The sequence below is a fragment of the Carassius gibelio genome, chromosome A6 (assembly GCF_023724105.1).
Source record: "Carassius gibelio isolate Cgi1373 ecotype wild population from Czech Republic chromosome A6, carGib1.2-hapl.c, whole genome shotgun sequence".
Lineage (NCBI taxonomy): Eukaryota > Metazoa > Chordata > Actinopteri > Cypriniformes > Cyprinidae > Carassius > Carassius gibelio.
The window spans coordinates 23,354,413-23,380,791 of record NC_068376.1 but is presented as its reverse complement, the minus strand read 5'-3'; the positions used below and the strand labels follow the sequence as shown (position 1 = coordinate 23,380,791).

At 36.9% G+C, this 26,379-nt stretch overlaps 1 protein-coding gene across 3 annotated transcripts; it reads right to left on the bottom strand.

Annotated features, from left to right (window-relative positions):
• Positions 1-5,685: 5,685 nt before the first annotated feature.
• On the bottom strand, positions 5,686-19,536 carry LOC128015769 (protein kinase C delta type-like). Of its 3 annotated transcripts, none has more exons than XM_052599877.1 (18): positions 19,516-19,536; positions 12,260-12,388; positions 11,871-12,070; positions 11,711-11,777; positions 10,380-10,539; positions 10,268-10,299; positions 9,954-10,039; positions 9,756-9,885; positions 9,402-9,502; positions 9,201-9,291; positions 8,979-9,109; positions 8,707-8,880; positions 7,901-7,992; positions 7,406-7,468; positions 7,174-7,312; positions 6,899-7,087; positions 6,692-6,820; positions 5,686-6,610 (listed from the first exon to the last, which is right to left on the bottom strand). In XM_052599877.1, exons 2-18 carry the CDS (start codon positions 12,375-12,377, stop codon positions 6,452-6,454), a joined length of 2,061 nt encoding a protein of 686 aa, XP_052455837.1. In that variant the 5' UTR covers positions 12,378-12,388; positions 19,516-19,536; the 3' UTR covers positions 5,686-6,451. The 3 variants fall into 3 exon arrangements, with proteins under 3 accessions (XP_052455837.1, XP_052455838.1, XP_052455836.1); XM_052599878.1 differs by lacking the exon at positions 19,516-19,536 and adding an exon at positions 18,451-18,819; XM_052599876.1 differs by lacking the exon at positions 19,516-19,536 and adding an exon at positions 13,802-13,852.
• Between the last annotated feature and the right edge of the window lie 6,843 nt (positions 19,537-26,379).

Genomic DNA, 26,379 nt, shown 5'->3' with positions numbered 1-26,379 from the left:
CCAGGTCGTGCTGAAAATCGAAATCTTCATCACCTCATCTCTTCATAAAGCTTTTCAGCAGATGGAAGCATGAAGTGCTCCAAAATCTCCTGATAGCTAGCTGCATTGACCCTGCCCTTGATAAAACACAGTGGACCAACACCAGCAGCTGACTTGGCACCCCAGACCATCACTGACTGTGGGCACTTGACACTGGACTCTCCCCAGTCTTCCTCCAAACTCTGGCACCTTGATTTCCGAATGACATGCAAAATTTGCTTTCATCCGAAAAAGGTACTTTGGACCACTGAGCAACAGTCCAGTGCTGCTTCTCTGTAGCCCATTTCCTGCACACGCCTCTGCACGGTGGCTCTGGATGTTTCTACTCCAGACTCAGTCCACTGCTTCCGCAGGTCCCCCAAGGTCTGGAATCGGTCCTTCTCAAAATCTTCCTCAGGGTCTTGTCACCTCTTCTCGTTGTGCAGCGTTTTTTGCCACACTTTTTCCTTCCCACAGACTTCCCACTGAGGTGCCTTGATACAGCACTCTGGGAACAGTCTATTCGTTCAGAAATTTCTTTCTGTGTCTTACCCTCTCGCTTGAGGGTGTCAATGATGGCCTTCTGGTCGGCAGTCTTACCCATGATTGCGGTTTTGAGTAATGAACTAGGCTGGGAGTTTTTAAAAGCCTCATGAATCTTTTGCAGATGTTCAGAGTTAATTAGTTGATTCAGATGATTAGGTTAATAGCTCGTTTAGAGAACCTTTTCATGATATGCTAATTTTTTTAGATAGGAATTTTGGGTTTTCATGAGCTGTATGCCAAAATCATCAGTATTAAAACAATAAAAGACCTGAAATATTTCAGTTGGTGTGCAATGAATCTAAAATAGTTTAATTTTTATCATTACATTATGGAAAATAATGAACTTTATCACAATATGCTATTTTTTTTTGAGAAGGACCTGTATATAGATGCTCGGTTTTCAGTGTAGCTTTAGTAAAGCTAAAAGTCAGCGCTTCTCAAAGTCCGGACTCCGGTCCGGATCCGGACCCGGAGAGAATTCAATCCGGACCGCCTCCATTTCATATTTTAACAGCAGTAATTGTGTGTAAGGGATTAAAAGTCTGGATTTCCTACTTTAGTAAACGCATGTCAAAATCATTTGTTTAGTGTTTTATGTATTTTTGGAGATGTTCCGCAATTAAAGCGAAGGCGATATATTGAAAGTTTTCCTCCGTGATTCAGTTGCCATGACATCCAGTGAGTGTAAACGTTTGACGTAATTGGGCGCGAGTCGCGCGACGCGTCACTTCACTTCACTTCACTTCACTTCACCTCACCTCACCTCACCTCAGTAATATAAGCGTTTGAATGGTCGTGGAGGATGTCATTGTCCAGGAAAAGAAAAGTTGACCAAGAAAATAGAGTTTTCAAAGATGATTGGACAGAGAGGTATGCGTTTATTTTGCTCCAAACCAGCTCGAAGCCATTCTGTTTGTTTGTAACGAGACAGTTGGAGTTGTGAGTGGAAACGTCAAACGGCATTATGAAACAAAACAGAGCTGTGACACAGCAAGACAGAGCTATTTGGACTAAAATGGTCACAGCTGAAAATTTCCCCAATCTACAGAAAGTAGTCATCTGTGTTCTAACCATGTTTGGGTCAACCTATCGGTGTGAGTCTGCATTCTCAGCAATGAATGCTGTAAAGAACTCACACCGCAGCTTGACTAATGAACATTTAGGCCAGTTTCTCCGTCTAGCAACCACACCTTTTGTGCCACGGCAGCTGATGGGAGACAGACAGTGCCATTTCTCACATTAAACTGCTCTGTATTTTGCACCATGTTACAGGGCTCCAGACTGCGACCAAATGGTCGCATTTTGCGACCAAATTTTGAGAGTGTGCGACTGAATTTTACATCCAGTCGCACATGTGCGACCAGTAGATTTGCACACGCACGCACGCAAACACACACACACACTTGCACACACTCGCGTCTCATTGAGTGATGCCTGTCTGTGAGGCGGCAAATGCGTGTGAGAAGAATAGGGAATGGCCACTGTAAGTGGCTAAAATGTGTGGAGGGGGAGGGGCCTAGAGATAATTGAGCGGTCGTAAACATCTGTGGGAAGGAAACCGAGACAAATATCATCACAACCTGATATGTGCGTGCGTCTGAGCTATGAGCAAGCGAACTATTGATTCGTTCTTCCGACCTGCGGCTAGTGTACCAGTGCCAGAGCATAGTGTCACCGTCAGATGATGATTCAGAGTCAGAGGTTGGTGTGGCTAAAAAAGTCCGCACCAGGGCCGGCCCGTGGTATAGGCAAATGCTAAGGGCGCCACTCATCCATAGGGGCGCCAGAATGAGTGAACGAGTGATTTTTTTTTTTTTTTTTTTTTTTTATAATAGGCTACTATTTAAAAACCATTAATTCAAAACACTTCCAAATAAAGCAAAAAAAAAAAAAAAAATCCGGCTCTTCAATCTTCCCCCGCCCATCGAGTGCTTGAAGTGTGTCAGAAACAGAGTGCGAGCACGATCAGTTGTTGGTAATTTGTTGTGTAGCGTGCCCGACGCCGCATCCAATGTATACAGCACTGCTTTTGTTAACACACAGCTCGTAGAAACGGGCCTGGCAGCTCGCGCCAGTTCTAGACACGGTGAAAGTTTCCTGATTGTGACGGAAGGCCGAATTTACATGACACATTATAAATGAGCATAGTCTGCGATAGATACAGTGCCAAAAAGAAGAGAAGAGGATAAAGACAGAGGTAAAGAGATGTAGTGAAATAGCAATTTATTGCATAGGAGTAAGAAGATACTATAATTTCATGGCAGTTATTTTTACCTTAAACTTAATGTTAGCAGTTGTTCTGAGATCTGAGTCCCCAGACTGTGATTTTGTACAATCAGTTTTAAGACGCATTTTTTATTATCACTTTTTTTTTTTTTTTTTTTACTCTACAGTTTTGGGGGGATACAGTACAGGCCAAAAGTTTGGAAACATTACTATTTTTAATGTTTTTGAAAGAAGTTTCTTCTGCTCATCAAGCCTGCATTTATTTGATCAAAAATACAGAAAAAATGTAATATTGTGTTATATTATACAACTTAAAATAATTTGTTTTGAATTTATTATACTTTAAATTATCATTTATTTCTGTGATGCAAAGCTGAATTTTCAGCATCATTACTCCATTCTTCAGTGTCACATGTGACATCCAGTCTATCACATGATCCTTTAGAAATCATTCTAATATGATGATTTATTATGAGTGTTGGAAACAGTTCTGCTGTAATGTGTGTGTGTGTGTGTGTGTGTGTGTGTGTGTGTGTGTGTGTGTATATATATATATGCATGAGGCGCCAGGTAAAATCTTGCAAATTGGTCAGGGCCGGCCCTGGTCCACACTCACCATTTTCGAGAAGACTGGCTGTAAGAATTCAGATGGCTGAGGTACTATAATTATTAGAACTACTTTTCACCAAATACAAAAGCCAGCTCGACCTTCAAAGGAAGAATGGCTTAAAACTTAACGAAACATACAACAACGATAAAGCATGCACACAAACTTTTTTACTATGCACATTTTTTATTCTGAGTGTATGGAATTTTGTTTACTATTTGTACTGTCATGACAGCGATGGTGCTGTCAGTTTACCTTGTTGCATCTTCAAAAGTGCAGAATAAAATGTGACACTGAATTTGAAACGGCACATTGTATTTTCTGCATCTATTATTAAAGTATTTATTAGTAATACAGTGGAAATTAGTAGATTTGGTTAGCATGTTGATTTACGGTGTGCGCCCCTAAATTTTCTGGTTGTGCCCCTAAAATTTTCAGTTGGGGGCCACTGTGCTCCTAGTGTAAAAAGTTAGTCTGGAGCCCTGTGTTACTTTTGTGGTGTTTTGTTAAGAAAAATCCAGACCCTTAAATTAATTGTTTTGCCACTTTTGCACGTTATTCATGTATTTTGAATGCAGCCACCTTATTTTTTCATAAAATGAATGTTAATTTGTAATACATGTTGATCAAAAACAAGTTTTGTAATGACCAATAGTTCCGGACCTTTCTCATTGTTGAAAATTCAGATTTGGACCTTTGAATGTAGACTTTGAGAACCCCTGCTTTAGACTTTTATTCCCATGTATACATGAATGCATAGGCTATTTATTTAGACTTTTTGTTTGTGTAATTACTCCAAGATTTATAACCAGATTAATTAACTGTACTAATAGCACATACACAACAAAAATACATGAAATTACTACATAATATTCAATATGTGTATGCATACTATTTTGAATTACTGAGACATGTTTGATTGTTTGAACCACATTACTGTAGAGGGCGCTACGGCACAACTAAAATCATCACCTCTGGACTGGATATTGACTAGTTTTCTGAGAAAAAAATACAATTATATCAGTTTTAATTAATATTAGACGTATAATTAAATGAACACTGTTATAATAAATATGAGGAAAGACACTTATCAAGGTACAAAGAAACCCATTTCCAGATCACTAATTAAATAAGCAAATGTGTGACATTGACTATGTGAACCTCTGTCCAAAAGGTCAGAAATCATTTTTTCAGTTAATCTTTTTAGTAAAATTATTATACTGACATACAGGTGCTGGTCGTATAGTTAGAACATCATCAAAATGTTGATTTATTTCACTAATTCCATTCAAAAAGTGTAACTTGTATATTATATTAATTCATTACACAGAGACTGATATATTTCAAATGTTTATTTCTTTTAATTTTGATGTTTATAACTGACAACTAAGGAAAATCCCAAATTCAGTATCTCAGAAAATTAGAATATTGTGAAAAGGTTCAATATTGAAGACACCTGGTGCCACACTCTAATCAGCTAATTAACTCAAAACACCTGCAAAGCCTTTAAATGGTCTCTCAGTCTTGTTCTGTAAGCTACACAATCATGGGGAAGACTGCTGACTTGACAGTTGTCCAAAAGACGACCATTGACACCTTGCACAAGAAGGGCAAGACACAAAAAGGTCATTGCAAAATAGACTGGCTGTTTACAGAGCTCTGTGTCCAAGCACATTAATAGAGTGGCGAAGGGAAGGAAAAGATGTGGTAGAAAAAAAGTGTACAAGCAATAGGGATAAACTCTCATGACCTTAACACAATAGAAAATCTATGGGGTATTGTGAAAAGGAAGATGCGATATACCAGACCTAACAATGCATAAGAGCTGAAGGCCACGATCAGAGCATCCTGGGCTCTCATAACACCTGATCGACTCCATGCCACGCCGCATTGCTGCAGTAATTCAGGCAAAAGGAGCCACAACTAAGTATTGAATGCTGTGCTCATACTTTTAATTTTTATACTTTTTAGTTGGCCAAGATTTCTAAAAATCCTTTCTTTGTATTGGTCTTAAGTTATATTCTAATTTTCTGAGATACTGAATTTGGGATTTTCTTTAATTGTCTGTTATAATCATCAAAATTAAAAGAAATCAACATTTGAAATATCAGTCTGTGTGTAATGAATTAATATAATATACAAGTTTCACTTTTTGATGATATTCTAATTATATGACCAGCACTTGTATGATTTCCCTCTTAGGTGTATAAATAATACTACAAACCTAAAAGGCCAGTGACTTTCTTAAAACAAAATCTGACAGTAAAAATAAATCTTAGTCCAAGTCATTTTTTTTCACCATCAAAATGTTTATTGGACCATGTGAAGTTTCTAATTTTAAATCAGAGTCATGTACAGCATTTAATCATGTGGTCTCTTAAGTACATTTTATAAAAACACCTTATAATGCAACAACATACAAAAACTGATGACTCTCTGAGCTTAAGATAGCTATGTTTATGTACCAGATATACAAATTGTTTTCAAACTACTTAAAATACAATATATACACACAAGACTTACAAAGCACACATTCAACACAAATTCAGGTCAATCCCTTGTTCAAACATAATTACCCACATCACAGCAGAAATGCACAACATAATCTATGACTGTAGCATGCACATATTGATTTAAACAACACTTGTATATAATATCTGACCTAATTTGTTTTTGTACACTTTTTTTGAATTGCTCTTTCCCCAAACAGAGCTAACAGCACACTCCCTGCATTCAACTGTCAAGTTTGTACAAGCCCAGCAAAATTATTTTTAGACATCCTAACTTTGAGAGGACAAGTTAAAAATTGCATTGAGATCGGGGCACCCTAAAATGCAACAAGACTGCAATCTCACTGATGCACCATGAGAAGGCTCAAAATATATGTTGGGTTACAAAGGGCCTATCGTGTCATAGAAGGTTATAGTTCAGTCATTTTAAAGGAAGAGTTGGGGGAGTGCTCATGATTGGTTTGGTTGGAGCAATGAACTGGCTCAATACTACATTCTCATGCACATAATAGAGCTTTTTCCTTTGGACTACAATGGAAATGTGTCACTTTTGTAGAAATTTCTCCATTTTTGGGTTAATGAACGAGAACCCAGCAAAAGCGCTTTGGTCCATGGAATCAATCAGACCTTTCTCACAGTGTGAGAGACGGGGTTTCTCACTCAAAAACTCCCGGTCAAAGTTACTGCAGTCATTTGGAGCTTTCTGCAATTAAATACATTTTTTTTAATAATGTGGAAACAAAGACAAAAAAGAAGAGAATTGGATATGAGAGGGAAAACATACCACTTTTGGTTTGAAGGGGGGCTCAACTTCTCTCCTTTCTAAAGCAGACCAGTTGACAGTCTTGAAGAATAGGTGGCCTCGTATATTACCCACAATCCCTAAACGGCGTGATGGGTCACGCTCAAACAGCTGTGTACAGATGTAATGTGTTATTGCAGACATTTAAATGTGTGTAATGTTTGTAAATGTGTATTTGGGCATGTGTACCTTTTCAAGCATGTCTCTCGTATCCACTGTCATCCAGCGGGGATAATTAGGTGTGTCCATTCGGATTGATTCAAACAGCTCGTCCTCATCATCACCATGGAAAGGAGACTGACCAATCAGCATTTCATACACCAACACGCCAAATGACCACCAGTCTACTGAGAAGGAGTACTGCTGACCCAACAGAATCTGTGATTTCCCACACACAAACACATCGGGTCAATACCAGGACATTACGGCCTGAGAGTGAACCAACATCAAAGTGGGTTTCATACCTCAGGAGCGATATAATCTGGAGTTCCACAGAAGGTTGTGGCCCGATTGTCCCCAAACACATTCTCCTTACACATTCCAAAATCAGCTATTTTTATATGGCCTTCTCCATCTAACATCACATTATCCAGCTTGATATCCCTGGCAAAAAAAAGGGAGAGAGCAATAGTTAAAATTATCCAGAAAGCCTTTCTATGAATTCTGAGTGGAGTATTTACTAAAACAGTTGTGTACCTATAAATGATGCCTTTGGAATGAAGAAACTGCAGGCCACACACTATTTCGGCTGCATAGAACCTGGCAGAAGAATTCCATTCAGAACAATTACTTTGGTGCCATTTATAATGCCCATTAAAGCGATAGCTCACCCAAAAATGAAAAATCTGTCATCATTTACTCACCCTCATGTCGTTCCAAACCTGCATGAGTTGCTTTCTTATGATGAAGATAAAAGAATATATTTAAAAAATAGCTGGTAATTAAACAGTTGGTGGTTCCCGCTGACTTCCATAGTAGGAAAATAAATACTATGGAAGTCAATGGGAACCACCAACTGTTTCATTACCAGCAATCAAAATTAAGAAAGCAACTCATACAGGCTTGGAACGACATGAGTGTGAGTAAATGATGACAGAATTTTCATTTTTGGGTGAACTTTCCCTTTAAATCAAGGGTTTAACTATATTTTTCTATTACTGAAACTATTTTATTTGCATATGGATGACATACGTGGCTCTGTACAGATCAAAACGCCCCTTTTCCTGTATGTGAAACATCAAGTCTCCTCCATTCAGATACTCCATCACAAAGAATAAGTGCTCCTGTTAAAGATAAACAAATTAAATTTTATTTGTAACTATAACAAATAATGACATTCTCCATTAATATATTGTTTGGCACTGTTGCTAAGATTTAGAAACCTGTGGGGGGAGTGAATAAATAGCACTCTTTTCCACCCTCAACACCACGACCGAAGTGGGACCCTTGAGCAAAGCACAAAACCCCAAATGCTTTCTGTACACAGCATCAATATGGCTGCCTACTGCTCTGGATGTGCGTGTCCACTACTGTGTGTGTGCACACATGGATGAGTTAAATGCAGAGCACAAATTCCGAGAATGTGTCACCATACTTGGTCACACGTCACTTCACATGAGTCAGGAATTGAATTCAGGTCACCTACATACATCATGAGCAAAGACCACTGAGCCACTCTGATACTTTCTTGGAAAATCTAATATTAATGTTCTGTCCTATTTTACTGAGCTAAGATCAAGATGTAGTCAAGTTTAGCTTTGAAACTACATCCATTCTGTCTTAAGAATAATAAAAAAAAATTTGATCTGTGCCATATAAAAGGTCCTTACTAGAATGTGAATGTTTGAAGTAGAAAATTTGAATTTTATTGAGAAAAATAATTTACGTTTTAAAATGCCCCAGTGATAATTTAATAAATGTGACTGGCACAACTGCATACATACAAAGTTGTGTGTTACTATTTTCTGGCTGTTTTTTTGAGTAAATGTCTGGTGTACCTTGGTCTGAAAAGTGGAGTATGTGTGTGTAAGAAATGGATTTTCCCAGGCGAGAGCCAGCACTCGTTTTTCTACCATGGTGCACTCCACATCATCATCCATCAACACCACATCTTTCTTCAGTGCCTTCACAGCAAACCATTCACCAGTGCCCCTTAGTTCAGCCAACAGCACCTGACAACAGGAAGATGATGAACGTGTGTTAGTATGTGTGACCCTGAGCACAAGTGTATATGAATATGTGTTTGAGGGAGAGAGAAGTTGTTTGTTACTTTGCCAAAGCTTCCCTTGCCCAGGACTTTATGGAAAACGAAATGCTCAGTAGTGATACGTGTTTGGTGAGTGATTCGAGAGGGGGGACGAGGACTCGAACCCTCCCACAGACGACCATAAGGAGCCCCATCTACAATAAAAAAAAATAGTTTTTTTAAATTGAGGTCAAATCAGAATCTTATTTTTAATTCTCACAATTAGTAACCACCAATCATACTTACTTTTATCATCAGGACTTTTATTAAAATCCTGGTAAACACCAAGATCCTGGGGGTTGCTCTGCGAGTTGCTTTCAGGTCGCTTGGTGGATTTCTGTGACAACAAAAACACACCACTTAAAAACATAACAGCATTAATATATTGAAACAGTATGTTAAGTGCCTCGTAACTTTGTGCAACCTTGTGCAAACATTAATATTTACACTTGAGACTTGGGTAAGAGCCTCCGCCAGTAGTTTCTGGTTGATGCCACACAGGTTGGCAACTTTGGTCTGGCACTTATGATGGACATTCATGGAGCAGTCTGAAAGAGAAGAGGTGATTGCAAACACATAATCAGGGTCCAACATTAAGACTAGCATCAAATAACAAAAGTGCCTTTTTTCCAAGAAATTACAACTAGCTCATTTATAAAGTTACTGACTAGTGGGCTGGTCATTTTAAGTATTTCTAATTATTAAAATGCCTGAAACCTCAATATAAACGAATGATGGCTAGCAGTTAATTTCGGGCCTTTTCAATACATACACATCCTCCTCCACACATAGTATACGCACCCTCACATTTGAGGCCCTGTTTGACAAGACCCCACAGCAGACTACCACAATGGTCACAAAAGGTGGGGCTCATGTAGTTGTAGGTCTTAAAGCGATGTGGCATGTCAATCTTAAAACGTTCCTTCTGAAACTGTAGGCACACAAAAACTTTAAATAACCATTGCACAATAAAATAAAATGATACAATACAAAACATACCATAGTTTCTCTACTGTTGGTTGCAGTGCCCGTGCACCTTCCAATAATTTTATCAATACACTTCTTGTGGATAACTGCATTGCATTCTGGTGGAGAAAAAAATACATTTAAGGGGGGTTCAGGCATTGGGACAGGATGTGCTTTCATAGTGTTGCTATATTCTGAATAAAACATTCAAAAGCTTCATACAAGTTAAACACTGAACAATGGGAAGCAATCTATTCACGTATTCTCTCATTTAGGGCACATTCCTACTAAAACAAACTGCAGATATAAGTGGAGAAGTATTTAGGATAACATCAAAATATACTTACGTCTACACTTGTAACCTTGCTTGTTAAGACCCCTGGGCAACAAAAGACAAAATTGTAAGTACGCCTGAGTTACGAAGTACTTAAATCTTACAACTGAACAATCAGGACTGACCAAACAAATTCTCTGCAGACAGAGCAGAAGGTAGGCTGTCTGAAGAAGGTGGCAATGAACTCATGGTTTTTGATTACGTGAATCTTCGCCTGTTTGATTGCTCCACGACGGCGATTGAGAGTTGGTGCCTCCTCTTCCAACACTACTGACTTACGAAAGTCTGAAAGATGAAGGGAAAAAAATTCAACAGGAGAGAAGAATCAAGTTCATAACAGGAAACCTTTTGACAATAATTTAATGAAATCTTTATGTCCTGAAAACAATTTAATTAATAATACTTTTACATACATATATTAAATATTATGCATTTATTCATTTCCTGATACATTTTTTGACCAAATTTTTACCAATCCACTGTATTACATTTTGTCTAGCTGTTATGAACAAGCATCTCATGTAAATGTCCCCTAAGAAACACACCTGACTGTGCTCAAGAGTATCCACAACCAGCCTTAATGTACTGTAAAGGGTTTCTTTAAAACTGATTAACCGACTAGTTGATTGATTGATTAATTACACTACCGTTAAAATTTTTGGGGCCAGTAAGATTTTTTTTAAAGGAATTATTTTATTCAGCAAGTATGCAATAAATCAAACGTGTAAGTAAAGACTTTAACATTGTAAAAAATATTTGAATATCAAATAAATGCGGTTCTTTTAAGAATCCTAAAAAAATATATTTCTGTAAAAATATTAAGCAGCTCAACGGTTTACAAATGTGAAAGTAATACAAAATTTTGCTTTAGAAACTAATCAGCATATCAGAATGATTTCTCAAGGACCACAACTTTTGAATGTTAATCTAATTTTACACATTTTGCAAATCTGCAGTTGAACATTTTGTATTCTGAAAACACTGAAACGGAAGAGAAGAGACAGACAGAATGTTTGACAGTGTAATGCAGGGACAAGCTGTTCTAACATGTTCAGCGGAGACATTCCTGAGCACAGAACTTTAAAGTGAGTCCAAATGAATTCACACATGCCCATACATATGATCAGATAAGAATGACCCCTCCCACTGCTAATGATAACAGGTTAGAATCAAGCAGGGGTTGCAGTGTCTATTGAGAAGGAGCTCAAGGGTAGCACTGAGGTTAAAAAAACACATTAACTTAGGGTGGATGTACTAAACTGGTTGAGCATAATATGAATATCTGTATTTAAATCTACCATGTTTTTATTGAAATGACATTTTTATGAGAGTCCCAATCCAGTCTCAAGTTAATGAGACTTTTAGCTCAGTTTTGGAAAAACCCTTTCTGTGAACATTAAATCACTGTACAGTAAGAGAGAAAGAGTGTTTAAGTGAGAGTATGATCGAGTCTTACCTGTATTTGAATCTTCCAAAAAGAACTGTACAGACATCATAACCTTCCCTGAAGGCTGCAAATCAACCTGAAAATGAAGCAAGACTATAATATTACCTGTAAAAGTGCAAACACTGACATATAAATACAAATGTATACACATAACCATGTCATCACAAACCCAAAACTCTGCACGTCCATTTGCCTTCTTGCATCTTTCTGCCAACACAGACACACCCACAGTCACTTCAGCTAAAGGTTCCTCTGCGGTTCTCATGAGTAGGATTTGTATGACACGTCCCTCATAAATATGTGCATCAAATGTGGATCGCCAAGCAGGATACATGGTGGGCTTCTTCTGGATCAATGTTTTTCCTCGTTCTTAAAAAAGGAAAGGTGGACATTTTTGATTTAACTAAGTTAAGTCTTGCCAGCTTTGATACATTAATCAGATAGAAAAATTATATTATAATCAGCACAAGAAGCATGGCAGGCATTCCAAACATAGCCATGTACTTGAAACCCATTACACACACAGACACGCACAACCACATAGACACATTTACTCACCAGTGCTGAGAGCTTCTTTCATTTTGATGGCACAGAATGGCGTCTCAGCCGTTGGCGAGAATGTGCCAAGATCATAGGAATTAAAGGCAATCCTCAGGAAAGGGGCCATGGCAGACATTCAAACACAGCCTAAAAAAAAAGATACAGACAAGCAAAATTCTGATGTTTTGATATGCTGAGTACAGCAGCATCACTGCATACAGCAATACAGAAAAAAACATTAAACTGCTTTATTAACTGCATGTGCATGCAGAGGAAATTGTTTAGTCTTGCTGAAATGATCAGAGTGACATGACCAGTGACCTTGAAATAAAAACACTTGAGCTGCAGTTTCTAACACTGGGATTCATCAAAAAGGAATGTAGACTGGCAGGTGCTATGTATCATCACAACTGAACTCTTCTCATTAGTATTACCACTGTTTAGAATTAAAAGAACAATACTTCCTTTTTATTACCTCACATTGAATCGGTGGAGCAAGTTATGTACCAAAGAGACAATTATTTGTTAATGCAGGCGTCAGAACATCAGAAGGTGTTTTAGGAATTAAGTTAAAGTTTTGATTTCTGAAGATTACGGTTATGCAACTTCTAAACGTTCTATATCAAAATCTATTTCCAAAGACTTAGATTCCATATTAAGTGACACATTTAGTGTATGTAAGTTGTCTGTGTGTTAAAGTGTGGTAAACCTAAAAGGTAACTGGTTAAACTACACACTAAAAAAATATATTACCTAAAAAAAAAACATTTCAAATGACAAAAACTATCACAATTTCTAATGAAATTAAGTTCAACCAGCAAACTACACTGAGTTAGAGCAACACTGACTTAATTTGTAATGTATGTATTTTTAAGTTAATTACTCAAAATATTAACGTTTTAATGGATTTGTGGGCCTGAAACCAATTTATATGATCTTTTTTCAATTCAAATCCACAGCGATCATAGCACTTGCTTAATTTTACTTATTTAGCATGTGTATTTAATGAACAAGTAAGAGGTTGTCACTGGCATTACCACAGTGGTTGCTAATAGAGTCAATATAGTGCTTACATTCATGTGGTCTACTCTTCGGCACTATGGAAACCACAAAAACTTCAACATAACTGAAACTCACTAAAAACACATAAAATAATACTTAATTTCAACACTTACTCTCCTTATCCAGTTCTATGCTAAGCATGCTGGGAACTAGACATTTCCAAAGTTAACAAGACAAATTTATTGAGTTACTACAACTACATTTTTGAAGAAATTCAATTTAGAAATTTTAAATTAAATTATGCACAATATTTACTTATCAAAATTTTCAACTGAACAAGGTTTGTAACTGAAAAGCTCTTTAAATACACACCCAATGACTAAGATTAAATACAAATATATTTCAATGCAAAGGTTCCTTGTTTTAATTCTCATTCATGGCACAGAACTAAGCAGAAAAAGCGTCCCTAGCCATAGCATTACCCTATGAGTACATCGTGTTTATTTCTATTACATTATCATACTTTATAATGGTGGATCAGAACATTTGGAACATGACCCAGATGAGGTTTATAGGTTATGGGGCTGAAATTGATCAGTCCTGTGTAACATCAAGACTCCACCCACTTCTGTTGAAAGACAATGAAATGACTCAGGCTGTGACTGGAACACAGAAGCTTCATAACAAACTTGTTTGTTGTGTTGCAGTGACTATTTAAACTGTATTACTACGGAGTGTGTAATACTAAGAAAGACAGGGAGAGAGATATTTGAACACACCCATACATACACACACAGAAACACACTTCTGCTTTACTTCAATTATGAAGCGCACTTGTCGAAACATGTCTGAAACCATGTCTGAAATGTCCAAACACATTGCAGCATCTCATTCGTAAACCTACATCTCTGCTTGTGTGTGTGTGTGTGTGTAGTTCAGGTATACCTTACATTATGGGTACAAAATGTCCCTACAAAGATGGGGACAATATCCAAAATACCCTTGTCCTTGTGGGGACATTTTGTGGTCCCCATGAGGAAACAAGCTTAGAAATCAATACAGAATTAAGTTTTTCTCAAACTGTAATGCAGAAAGTGTCTTGTGAGGGGTAGGTTTAGGGTAAGGGGATAGAAAATAGAGTTTGTACAGTATAAAAACCATTATCCCAATGTCCACATAAAACATGGAAGCCCAAAATGTGTATGTGTGTGTGTGTGTGTGTGTGTGTGTGTGTGTGTGTGTAAGAGCTAGCAAATCAGTTGTGTTGTGGAGGTTTGTGTCAATAACATAAGCTTGCAGCAGAGTACAAATCGAATTCAAAAACAATCCATGTCACATCAGTCAGAGTCTCTCTGGATGATCACACATGTATAATGAATCCTGTTCAACCAAATTCAGCAAAAAAAAAGTCTAGAAGAGCCTGTGGACCGGTGTTAGTTTAAGCACGAAAATAAGAGCGATAGAGAGAAGGAGAGAGATTGCAAGGGTGTTGGGTAGGCAGGTGTGATTAATAGGCTCCATGTGCTTTCTTGAGCATAATAAGTTAAAATGAGTGTTAAGAGAATGTTTGTACTCATTAGCCATGATAAAAGCTGACACACAATTACAAGGGTGTAGGAAGTGTGTGTCTGTGTGTGCATGGCCTTGTTAGGTAAGCATCACTAGTGCTATTGCACATACTTCGGATTAGTGGTTTGTTTTATATAGGAATAGTCCACCCAGAAATGAAAATTGTCATTTACTCAACGTCATGTAGTCCCAAACATGAAAGATTTTCTTTTGTTTTGTTTTCCATTGACTTTGTATTTCTTACCGAAACAAACTGGTGTGCAACATTCTTTAAAATATTTTTTCCTATGTTCCGCAGAGGAAAAAAAAGTCATAGAGATTTGTAACTACTTGAGGATGAGTAAATCCAACAAAGTGATGTTGGCACGTGGCACACAAAGTAATTGATGGCACGCGAGCAATAGGGAAAACTGCATACTGTCGTACATTTTGAGGTAATAACTTCTCATAGTCACACACCCTGTTATGGGTGTGAGAAAGTGTGAGAATTAACTTGCACTAGTCTACGGATGGGTGCGCATCCGCTGCACATACTAGGCACTTCAGATTAAAGCCTCAGCAGTCTAACAGCGCTTGTCAATGTCAAAATGACTGAGATGGCCAATCAAATCAAAGTAGGCGGGCTTTACTTTTCACAGAAGCAGAGCATGAAGACCCGTGAGGTGGCCTCACATGCCTGCTGCTGAGAACGTGCTCAGGAGAGTTTTAACAGTTCTAACAGTACAGACATTGTGTGAATCAGAGGTAAAAAAAAAAAAAAAACAATATACGGTTCAAATACGGTTTACGGTATAATACAAATACAAATACGGTTCAGTTTCTTTCACAGACCAATCATTTGGTGCCTTTACACATCAATGTATCATCACAAGGCGCAGGGCTTAATTTGGTTTTGTTTTTGTATGTAAATTAGTCTTATTGTATGTTTTAGCCGTGATTCCCATTCACTTCCATTATAAGACTGAAAGACTGTAATGGTTTGTGTTAAAAATCTTCGTTTGTGTTATAGTAAAGAAACAAATGCCGCTTTTCAACTGTGTGGTACAACTTGGCTTGTATTTCCACTGCTGTTTAGTACCGCTTTAGAGAGGCGGGATTATTTACATGGCGTTATTATTGCACCGCCTCTATTGCCGCAACTCGTGTAAATACTCCGTATTGCCCCCGTCAATCGCTCGCTGGATCCGATCCTCTGATATCAATGAGAGGAACGTCTGTACTTCCTCAACAGACCACAAAACGGCCATTTTTTGGTTGTTAAAAAAGGTGCTTGTTCAAAACAGTTGTGTTCTATCCTTCGCTGGCTGTGCTGATTTTAAATCTAGGGGTTCTGTTGTGTTTGTGTCTCAGTTTACACGTCATGTTTTGGTAACAGTAAGGTTCACCGGGAACCTCAGCCGAGGTGGTACTAATAAAGAAACCCCCCAAAAGTGAACCAGTGGAAAACCCCCCACAAGTGAACCATACCGAACTGTTCCGTACCATGCCATGCAGTGGAAAAGCCCCAAGTGTCACCTTGGATGACCTGGGGGTACTCTATGTTTTTAGGTGAACTATCCCTTTAAAGAGACTAAAGAGCGAGGTAAGATTAAACTGCAAATAATTTAATATTAGTCAATTAGTAACGATATGTTTTACGACAGAAATTTAAATGACCAACCACTATATCGATTAATGCAAACAACTTTTTTTCTTAAATGTGGCCATTTTGAGAGCGAGAGAGAGGTGTGTAAATTGTTTGCATCCGTTTGCAAACTATGAAAAGGAGTTTAGTTACTAAAACAGCAGTTTTACCCCCCAATCCCCCCCCCCCCCTTGCTGAGAAATATAATGTAGCGATTCAGTATAGATTAAAAAGTTGTGGTGGATTTGGTCACATGGCAATGCTGACATAAAGTTCATGAGCTTATCAGATATCTGTGTGCGAGTGGTGTCTGTGTATGTGTGTTTGCGTGCATGCATCAATTAAAGCTGCGCATTAATATAGAATGGTGATCAAACTGAATGGTTTAAATGCATTGGCCCTGTCACACACACAAACAGTGGTGTTCAGTATGGTCACACTATATATCTGTTATTCAAGAAACTTTCGAAAGGTTTAAAAAAAATTATGAAAAAATCTTCAGCAACTACTTGCAAGAAAATCAGATAGGCCTATTGTTTTTTTCTCATATCATTTAAAAATGTGTATTTACTGAATAAATACAGAATGCACTAAAAAGGGGGGAGGGGTGGGGTTGGATGTTGGCACAGTGGTTAACCAGAAAAATTGCATGTCATGCCGAAAAAGGTTGCAGACCCCTGGTGTAACTGATCTTGCACTGTTAGTGCAACAGAAATCTCAAATGGTTCAACTTAAGGACATTGAGGTGTGTTACATATTTGGATTTGCATATTAGGAATTTAAATCATAAATACTTCAGAGTGTCTTAATTTGACCTGTAATCAACCACCTAGAAACCACTCAGAACACCCTAGCAATGATCAGTTAGTCCTTAGCGACTGCATTACTGAAATTTTAAAGCTTTAAAGTGCATGCAATACACAACTATTGCACAACAATTCTGGGGTCTTTCAGTTCGGTGAGTTAACAGTTAGCCTAACACTGATGTCAAAAGGAGCAGAAGGTTTCATCACTCATGTCCAGAGTCATACACTCAACATCTAATGTAAAGGACAGGAAGGAACTATCGACACCCTTGAAAAGAATGAAAGAGTAGAGTATGGTGTAAACGGTTCGACCACAGCAGGATGTGTGTCTCCACTGCAGAGAGTTATCACGTCAGTCACATGCTAGTGTAGTGATGGATATTTAATATTGAAGGAAATTAACTGAAATCTGTCTAGAAACCGCCGACAACAACTAAAGCAGCACATAATTACTGTAAAAATGTAACAACCATTTCCACCATGCCCCAATACACAAACACACACACACACACAAACACTTAGTCATCTCAAATAGAACAGCGCTACATCTGTTTTGTGTATTAGATCAATAATTATTGATATATTTCAGAGGACCGTGTCCTCGATATTTTAGACAACCTAAATGTCACAAACTATTGTTACTTCTGGACTATGAACAACATTTTAAAATTCATCAATAATGTTTTTTTGTTACAGTTCTGTGTAACAAATTACCTAGACTTTGCACTTCACAGGCGCGTGCAGCAATTTTTTAGTAGCACCAGCTGACTGCGAACTCGTCTGTAATGTATCAAGTTCTATCTAGGTAGGTCACTAGGTCTTGAGACGTAATCTCTGTTCCCTTTTCAATTACGGAGAAGTGTTGTCTAGTAAGACAAAGTGTGAAAGCACCGATTCTCTCAAGGTCCATTAGACAGCAGCGTACACAAGAGTGCGGTGTGAAACTGCGCCCTTTTTTTTTTTTTTTTGAAAACAGAAAGTCATATAAAACATCGAGGAGGAGAAGGACTGAAGTCTTAAGTAGCCTATCCAAAAACACAGACTGCCTCCACTTCGCTCGAATCCGTTCAGCGCATCAGTCGGAAAAAAAGAAAAAAAACAGCAACAGAGAATAAGTGAAACACTCCGCAACATTACCAAAGTTCGGTCACGACCAAGCAACATTACAAAATAAACAACTAAAACACAAATAGGCGCTGCTAACTTACCTCTCCTCCGGAAGAAGCAGACTCTTCTCTGAGACGCCTGCTTGCTTTAGTGATTGAACTGTTTGAGGAAGTACAAATCGCTCGTAGAGTTCTAAGTAGGGCGGAGTGACGTCGCACAGGTGCTCTCTTTCTTCGCGCGATCCCTCTTCTGTCTTGGGCGTGCGCTCAGATGACACTTTATTAAGCCATTGCGCATTGCGCTGAACAGAGAGCACAGGTGGGTTTGTAGAGTCCGTCCAGTGTGTATGTGAGTGACCTCTTTGCGAAGGTTTCAGTATACTTCTAGAGTCTAGACTATTGAGAGCCAACTTATGGCAAGCAATTTAAACATAGCCTATATTCCTATAACAAATGCCGATGTTTAGAGGTCAGGCTCTGCCGATGGCCGCTATGTGCTGCCGATTTTTAGGGCCGACATCTTGAATCTTGAATCTGTCAATCATTTACATAACAGTTTTACAGCGTTTATCAAGGCAGAGTTTTTCAAGTTTGTTGGAACATAAATGTAAACTTAAATATACATTTAAATAAACAAATTATTGAACATTAATTTTAACGACGATCGATCATGGAAATGAAAATTGACATCCCTAAATGCAAATAAGTTGGATGGAAACCCGGCTATTTTCTGCATCAAACCATGCTTCCGAACAAATTTCATACACTGTTTTGGGCTGCTCCAGGACAGTTCTGTGTCTCAGAGCATGGTGCAGTCTGAGCGGGGCAGAGTAACGTAGCCCTCAATCACGCTGTGTAGTGTTTGTGAGAGCTGCCACCTTCTCCACGCACAGTGAAATTCTCTGACTCCAATACAGGAAAAATAAAACAGAACTTATAACATTGGGTCTAATATGTTAGCAAGAAGGCTGCTGATAGTTTATGACTACACTCCTTAAAGTTAAAGTTAACTGAATCTTTAACTAGTTGTAGCATTATGCCAGTTCCCGACGGTTCTATGCTATTTGTTTTTTCTTTCACAAAGTGAAGCAACAGGTCATATTTTACTAGTAATATATAGTAAATATATGTCCATATGACTTTGAAATATCAGAATTTAAGCCTTACCTGTTGTTGAATCTTCCAAAACAAAAGTTTTGGATTGGGGTCCTTCACATATGGCAGCAGCATTTTCTACCATACCAATAACACAGGGCTGTCCACGGACGTGCCTGACTTTAAATCGGCGCAACTAAACAAGGAAATCGGCCGATGCCGATATACAAACAAAAGAGACAAATATCGGTCCAATATATCTGCCCCTGATATATGTAATAAAGAAGTACTTGTGACTAATTGGCTACAAGTCACTAGTGAAAATATGCTGTCAGAATTGACCTATCGGATTTTTGACACAGCAGGACCACCATTCAAGTGGGATTTAAACATACCATGGAGGGATATATAAGAGATTTTAAAATAAATATTGTGGGTATTTATTGGAAGTGAGGGTTTACAGATCACAGTGCAAATGGGAGAAGCCCAACACTGTTCATGTATCGCAGCAGGGTATGGTTAAATTAATTAACATTTAACCAGTTTAATATGAAGAGACAGTGAAACTGTACACTGTAAAAGATGTGAGAACAGTGCACTATTTAGGTTTTAGACTCACTAACTTTAATGATAGCTAGTTTCAGCCAGAGATACTTTGCTAAAGCACAAGTTGACATTAACATTCTGCATGAGAAGATAAAAACTCCAACTTAATGCGAGTATGACAACCAGAAAACTACTGTAATGTTTTTGTCTGTATTGGGATTGGGGGTGAATGCTTTGGGACATTTTGCTCTGTTTTGTTTGGGTTTAGGAAATAGAATAAAATAAATTCCATTGCCTTATCCTCTCAGGATCGCTGGAATCACTGTTACAAGTACCTCAGGCACATAGTTTTTTAATTTTTGAAGCGCAAACCCCACAAAATGATGCAAGCTTCAGATCTTGAACGTGACGCCGAAACCTACAGATGTCTGAGACAAGTTCTGCTCCCCATGCAACTGATACTCGAATGCCACTGGCTCATCAAGGGGAGGGGCTTACCAATAGGTCAATTATCATAAAGTGGACATGAGTGGACCCTCAAGTTGTATTAATGAATGGGAAGCTAGATCATTTTATTAACACTTACAGGCCCTAAACTTAAAAGATGGCAGAGGACAGAATTATGTCTGTAGTTTTTTTTTTTTAATAGGGGAGAGCAGGGGCAAAAGTACCATTTTTCAGAAAAACTTAATTTTAAAAGATAATGTTGTATACAGAGATATATTTCTGCTGTGGCCTAACAATACCAGGTGGTATTTTGTAGAAATGTAGAAAGACTTCAGTATAATTTCACTTTGAACATAAGTTGAACATTGTTACTTTCGACCCCATCGGTTGGGACGAAAGTAACACACAGGTGGGTCAAAAGTAACACAACAATATAAGCTAGAATTTTTTCTGTTAGTCTTATTTTTCTTAAGTATACCTGATTGTGATCTTGTTAATAAATTAATGCAAACATATTTTGTCCTTTTATCTTTGCAAAAATATTATTAAATTACATTTTCATATTTTCATTTTAAATTTAAGTTTAAGTTTCATCAGATGTCTTAAAACCTCACTGTATTTTTTTATTGTAAATTTCAATGTATTTTATATAATAATAAGAAAATTCTACAGAATGCACAATATAAAAATTTTATCACATTAGCATAATAAAAAAACTCTAAACAATATAACAGTAGGCCTATTTATGTTTCCATCCAGTTGTTTTATGCATGAATTAAAAATGTGCATTAAAACATCTGGAAACACTGCAAATTCACAGGTGGAGTTGTAAAGGCTAAGATACGGCTAAAACCTAATTATAAATGTGATGTAGCAGCTGCACAGAGAGTGATGTTCCTCCATGTCTAGAAACGCCCTCTCAAAAACATCTGGATAAAACCAGACCTCTGTCTGTCTTTCTGACCCTTACTAAGACATATTCTTTTGGTATAATATGACATTAACATTTGTAAGAAATGATGCAAGACACAGAAATTCACAATATAGCTTGCACTGGAACAAAATAAATACTTTTTGTGACAAGCGGGACAAAAGTAACAACTGTTACTTTCGTCCCGACAGGAACTCCTGACATTTTAACTCGATTTAATTTTATATAAAAAAAATTTGAAAATGAAAAACTTTAGGATGTGTTAAAACACTAAATAACCTGTAGATTGATCATTACTTTGACACATGAAACAAGAAAAACAACACGACTAAAAAAAAAAAATTACTGCTTCAATAATTTACTTTTTGTACTCGAAAACAGTTTTACGGACCTAACTTCGGGAAACAATGAGGAAATCACATGATATTTCTCAGCTCCGTCAAGGATTGCATGCTGAACATGCTGTCATATCTGGGAATGCAAATGCAGAAAGAGGCTCGGAGAAAATCGCTTTGTTACTTTCGTCCCGTGTTACTTTCGCCCCGGTTCTCCCCTACTAGCACTAAACAGTAACTAGTAAAATTTTAAATAAGCATACTGGTAAGACCAGTACCATATTAAGCGATTAATGTTAACACAGCTTGCCACATGTGCCAGCGTTATGTCCTCAGCTGGACACACATGCAACCAGAAACAGTGATTGTGCTGGCTGGTGATTTATATATAGTTTACTCAAGATGCCTTAAGATGAAGAACAGGTCCCATGTCTCTTTTCTATATTGCTTTGATGGAATATTACCTATAAAATATATGCTGAAAGGTCACATAAATGTGGGTATGAAGGATGCAAAATGTGAAAATCAGCATCATTCTGTGTGTGTGCCTATAGTCTTGTCCTGCTTTCCTCCTCTTGGTCCACAGTGCTGTAGAGTGAATGTCCTAGATTTAAGTGTGTGGGTGAGATTTTAAAAAAGCAAAGAAACAACAGTATCTATGTGTGTGTAGATATCTGGTGCAGAATTGGAGGTGGTGAGGGGGCTGATTTGCTTCCCCTTATCTGTGATCAAGCAGATCTACACAGATAAATGGTGTGTTGCTAAATGTAAAATACCTTTTAGTACTAATTAAATTATATTTAATAATTTGTCTTTTTCTTCTTTGTTTATGAAAATAACTTTATAGAAATAGCTCGACTAAGTATACAGATTCATTAGTTTTAGTGAAATTTGTGTCTGACACACTCGTTCACATAAAGATGCACACATACAAACACTCTGTAAACAGCTGTCTGACAGACTGGTAATGCCTTGGTAGAAGCCACATTTCTTCCCCTTTTTACCACAAACCAATGAAAAGAGTATAAGTACTTATAAATTTAAAGTGGAATAAAAAAATTATAAAAGGCACTAAATAAAAGGGAAGTGGAAAAATGAATAATTTTTTTTTTTTTTAGAGATGAGTTTATTCCCTATGTATTAACAGTATTGTAAATCAAGACAGCTAACACCATTTAGAAAATGAGAAATTCCTTATATATATGTATATATGCATATATATGCATATATATATATATATATATATATATATATATATATATATATATATATATATATATATATATATATATATATATATATATATATAAATGTTTGATGTTAGACTGGGTAATTTGCTCAGATAGATCAAGAAAAGATTAGATAATGTTTTTATCTTGTAGGAAAGTGAGAGATCTTTCCTCCCCCTCTCTTCATCTCTCTGCTGCAATGCAGAGGAACATAAGATACTTAAAAGACTCAAAAATGTCATGACAGTGTCAGTGTGACTGCCACAGAATCACACTCTTACATTTTTTTTCAATCTCTCTATCATCAGTGAAATCTTCTTGGTCTACAAATGTGAGACTAAAACAGGTATTCTGTAATACAGTATGTCTCACCTTTACATACATCTTAACTATGATCAAATCTTTAATTTATTTGAATGATCTAAAAAGATTAAACTGTTTATAATTTACAATTTATTAATTTATAATTAATTTGTCTATACAAGAGTCATGCAGTAATTAACTGGCTAATGTAGTAAAATAAGTTGACTTTCTTTGGTAGGTCTCAGTGAGAAAGGTGGAGTGGGCTGGCCTACAAGCTGTCCAATTAAAGATGTTTTAATTATCAATAATAATAATAATCTCAAAGCACAGTAAATTATCATTAATTCAGTGAGGTCAACTTTTAAACATAAAAGCACACATGCACTCAAATTGAAGTGAGTATATAGACAGTCTATTAACAGAAAGGTAGATTCCAATCTTGAACCATCCAACACCGCCCTTAATGATTTTCGCTTTAACAAGGAATTTAATTCTTTCTGTTTCATTTTCTTAAAGATGTTTCAATGCCAATTTTTAAATGCAGAGCTGGTTCAACAAGACCTTGAAGTTATGAAATAAAAATGGACTTTATTTTGATTCTTAATTGCATGCAATCCAAAAAAAGTGCTGTCTTTATAATCTTAAAGTAACATACGCCCTCTGAAACTACTTTCCTTTTGGCTTGCAAGCGCCTTCCACTGACTGCATGCCATACAGAAATCACGCCCAATTGCTTTCTGTCATTTCTTTTATGGAACGCCCACTTTTCATTCTTAAGGTATAAAATAAAAAAATAAAATAAAATAAGACTCATTTACATGTTTCTTATTCAATATATTGTTTCTCTTATATATGTTGCAAAAATATTTTTGTTTTTTTTAATAAGGCATAACATCTCAGGTTACTTATGTAACTTCTTCGTCTGAAGCTTGCATCCGAATCATGGCAAGAAACCTAGAGGATGTAGTGTCTCGTTCCCTACTCAGGGAACCATGGTTACATAAGTAAGCTTCATAAAAAAACTAAACAAAACATAATCACTTTTCCATTACATACAAAACTGAGCTATTTTAATAGCTGTAACGGTAGTATTAGCTTTTTGAAGTATGTCACTATTGTTGAGATTAATACAGTGAATCTTGATGTTATGTTTGATGTTTTTTTTTTATAAATGCTTGAAATTATCTGATTAAAACTCTGTTGGGTCTCAGTCTGTTGAACCATTGAGTTGCTTTAATAAATAATGTGCAACTCATACTCTAGATTACACTCGATGAAATCAGATAATCAGACCGCTACACAATGTTATCTTAATGATCAGCAAGCAACCGGTGTCCTCTAAACACGTTCTCTTGTTGTTTTTGCCATAACAAACATAGCTACAGCAACTAGAGAAAAATGTAGTCTAGTGTCAAATTGCCAACTAAAGCTAACACTGATCACCACTGGTGACATCAAACTAGACCAAACTATTATTTTTAAAAAGACAACAACATCTAAACCTCTGTTAATCTCAATAAGACCTTTTGTAAATGTATGACAGAAATAAAGTCAACCTGGTTTATAAGTTAAGTTGGAAATACTGTTTTTGGAGTTAGTTAATGAAGTTGACAATGGTTGGGTTTTTCCAACCAAAATTTGACATCTGACCAACATTTGAGTCCATATCCAATGTCCAATGCTTAAATCTTAATTTGAATTTAAGGGGATACTGTTCTAAAAATGTTATTAATATATATATTTTTTAGAATGTTTTAGGAAAACATTCTGGAAACTGAAATAAAACTTGCGACTGAAAACATTTCCAGAGCATAAAATGTTTTCGGAACATTCTTAGAACAATAACATTCCTACAGTAGCTGGGTTATTGCTCATGCTCTTATACACACTTAGTAATGCAAGCAAGTGACTGCCAATGTGATTCACTGACATCATGTCGACAGATGAGGTTCATTAAAATTACACTGTTATGATAGTTTTCTTTGGATTTTCCCAGCGTAACTGCCCTGAGTTCTTCACATAAAAATTAGTGTAGGCTCTCATTTTTAAAGTTTCGTTACTGTTCACACATTGGCAACTAAAAATTATTAATAATGTCATATAATTTGCTTTCATCTGGCCAAAAACTGTGATAGGTTGTTAGCAGTACTATTAAAACAAGTGAAAATAGATGTTGTACTGTATTATCTGAGAAATAAAATGACCTATGGATTAAGTATTTTTAAAATACTGTTTCTCAAAGTGTTTAATTACACATAACATTAGACTTTTTTTTGTCCAGCAAAATACAAAATACTCAAAAGTAATTAAATATGTATTTTATGTATATAATATGTATATAAAACACAAGCCCGCAGAGAAGTGAAGTGTACAGTGGCATCAAGTACGTACACCCCCGCAAGAGAACAATTCTTCCTCTTTAATAAATAAACTACAAAATAAGCAACTTAGATAGCATCTGCACACTTCCCAGTGTCCAGCCATCTCATATATGCCATGTAATCAAAAACCTTGCCAGCTTATATGATGGATTGATAGTTAAAGCCGGTGCAAAACTTACAATGTTGCTACAGTCATTTTTTTTAATACTCTTTTTCTGAGTTTCTCAATATGCAAATGTATGTTATCTAACAAGAAAGATTATTAATAACTTGATAGAAGATCCATGTGGGTGTAGGCCTATACTGCATATCGTCAGCTCAGTAATGAACTTGATTACAGCCTAGCATTTTTTCTACATAAACCTGGTTAATTTGGATCATATTTATTTAGACACACACAAATATATATAGATATGTATATATGAAGAGAAAAATGGGGAGGTAGAATGGATGATGTAAAGCAAATGAAGAGAAAGGGATAAAGGGAGTTATAATGATGAATATGTCTCTTATTTGGGACAAGGTGTCCGTAACTTTCAGGTACTCCAGAAAACAAACTCTTATCCGTGCTCTCTCACTCTGTTCTGGGTCACATTGTCTCCTGGGGATGAGGAAGCAGGGCAATGCCAGCCCTCCCCTTTTCTTCAATTCCCTCTCACACACAGTCTCAATCTGTAATACACTCTTTAATTACGGAGTTGAAGATACTTAATTACTGAATCGCATTTCTAAAATTCACTCTCAGTGGACTCAACCTGGCTGTC

Bases quoted from the DNA above. Each gene is read 5' to 3' on its own strand.
- LOC128015769 (XM_052599877.1), bottom strand. From the start codon at position 12,377: ATGTCTGCCATGGCCCCTTTCCTGAGGATTGCCTTTAATTCCTATGAT. The intron at 9,110-9,200 runs GTAAGTATGATT...TTTTTATTGTAG, and splicing joins TAAAAGTCCTGATGATAAAA to ATGGGGCTCCTTATGGTCGT. The intron at 7,469-7,900 runs GTATGTCATCCA...TTCTTCTGCCAG, and splicing joins TTTGATCTGTACAGAGCCAC to GTTCTATGCAGCCGAAATAG.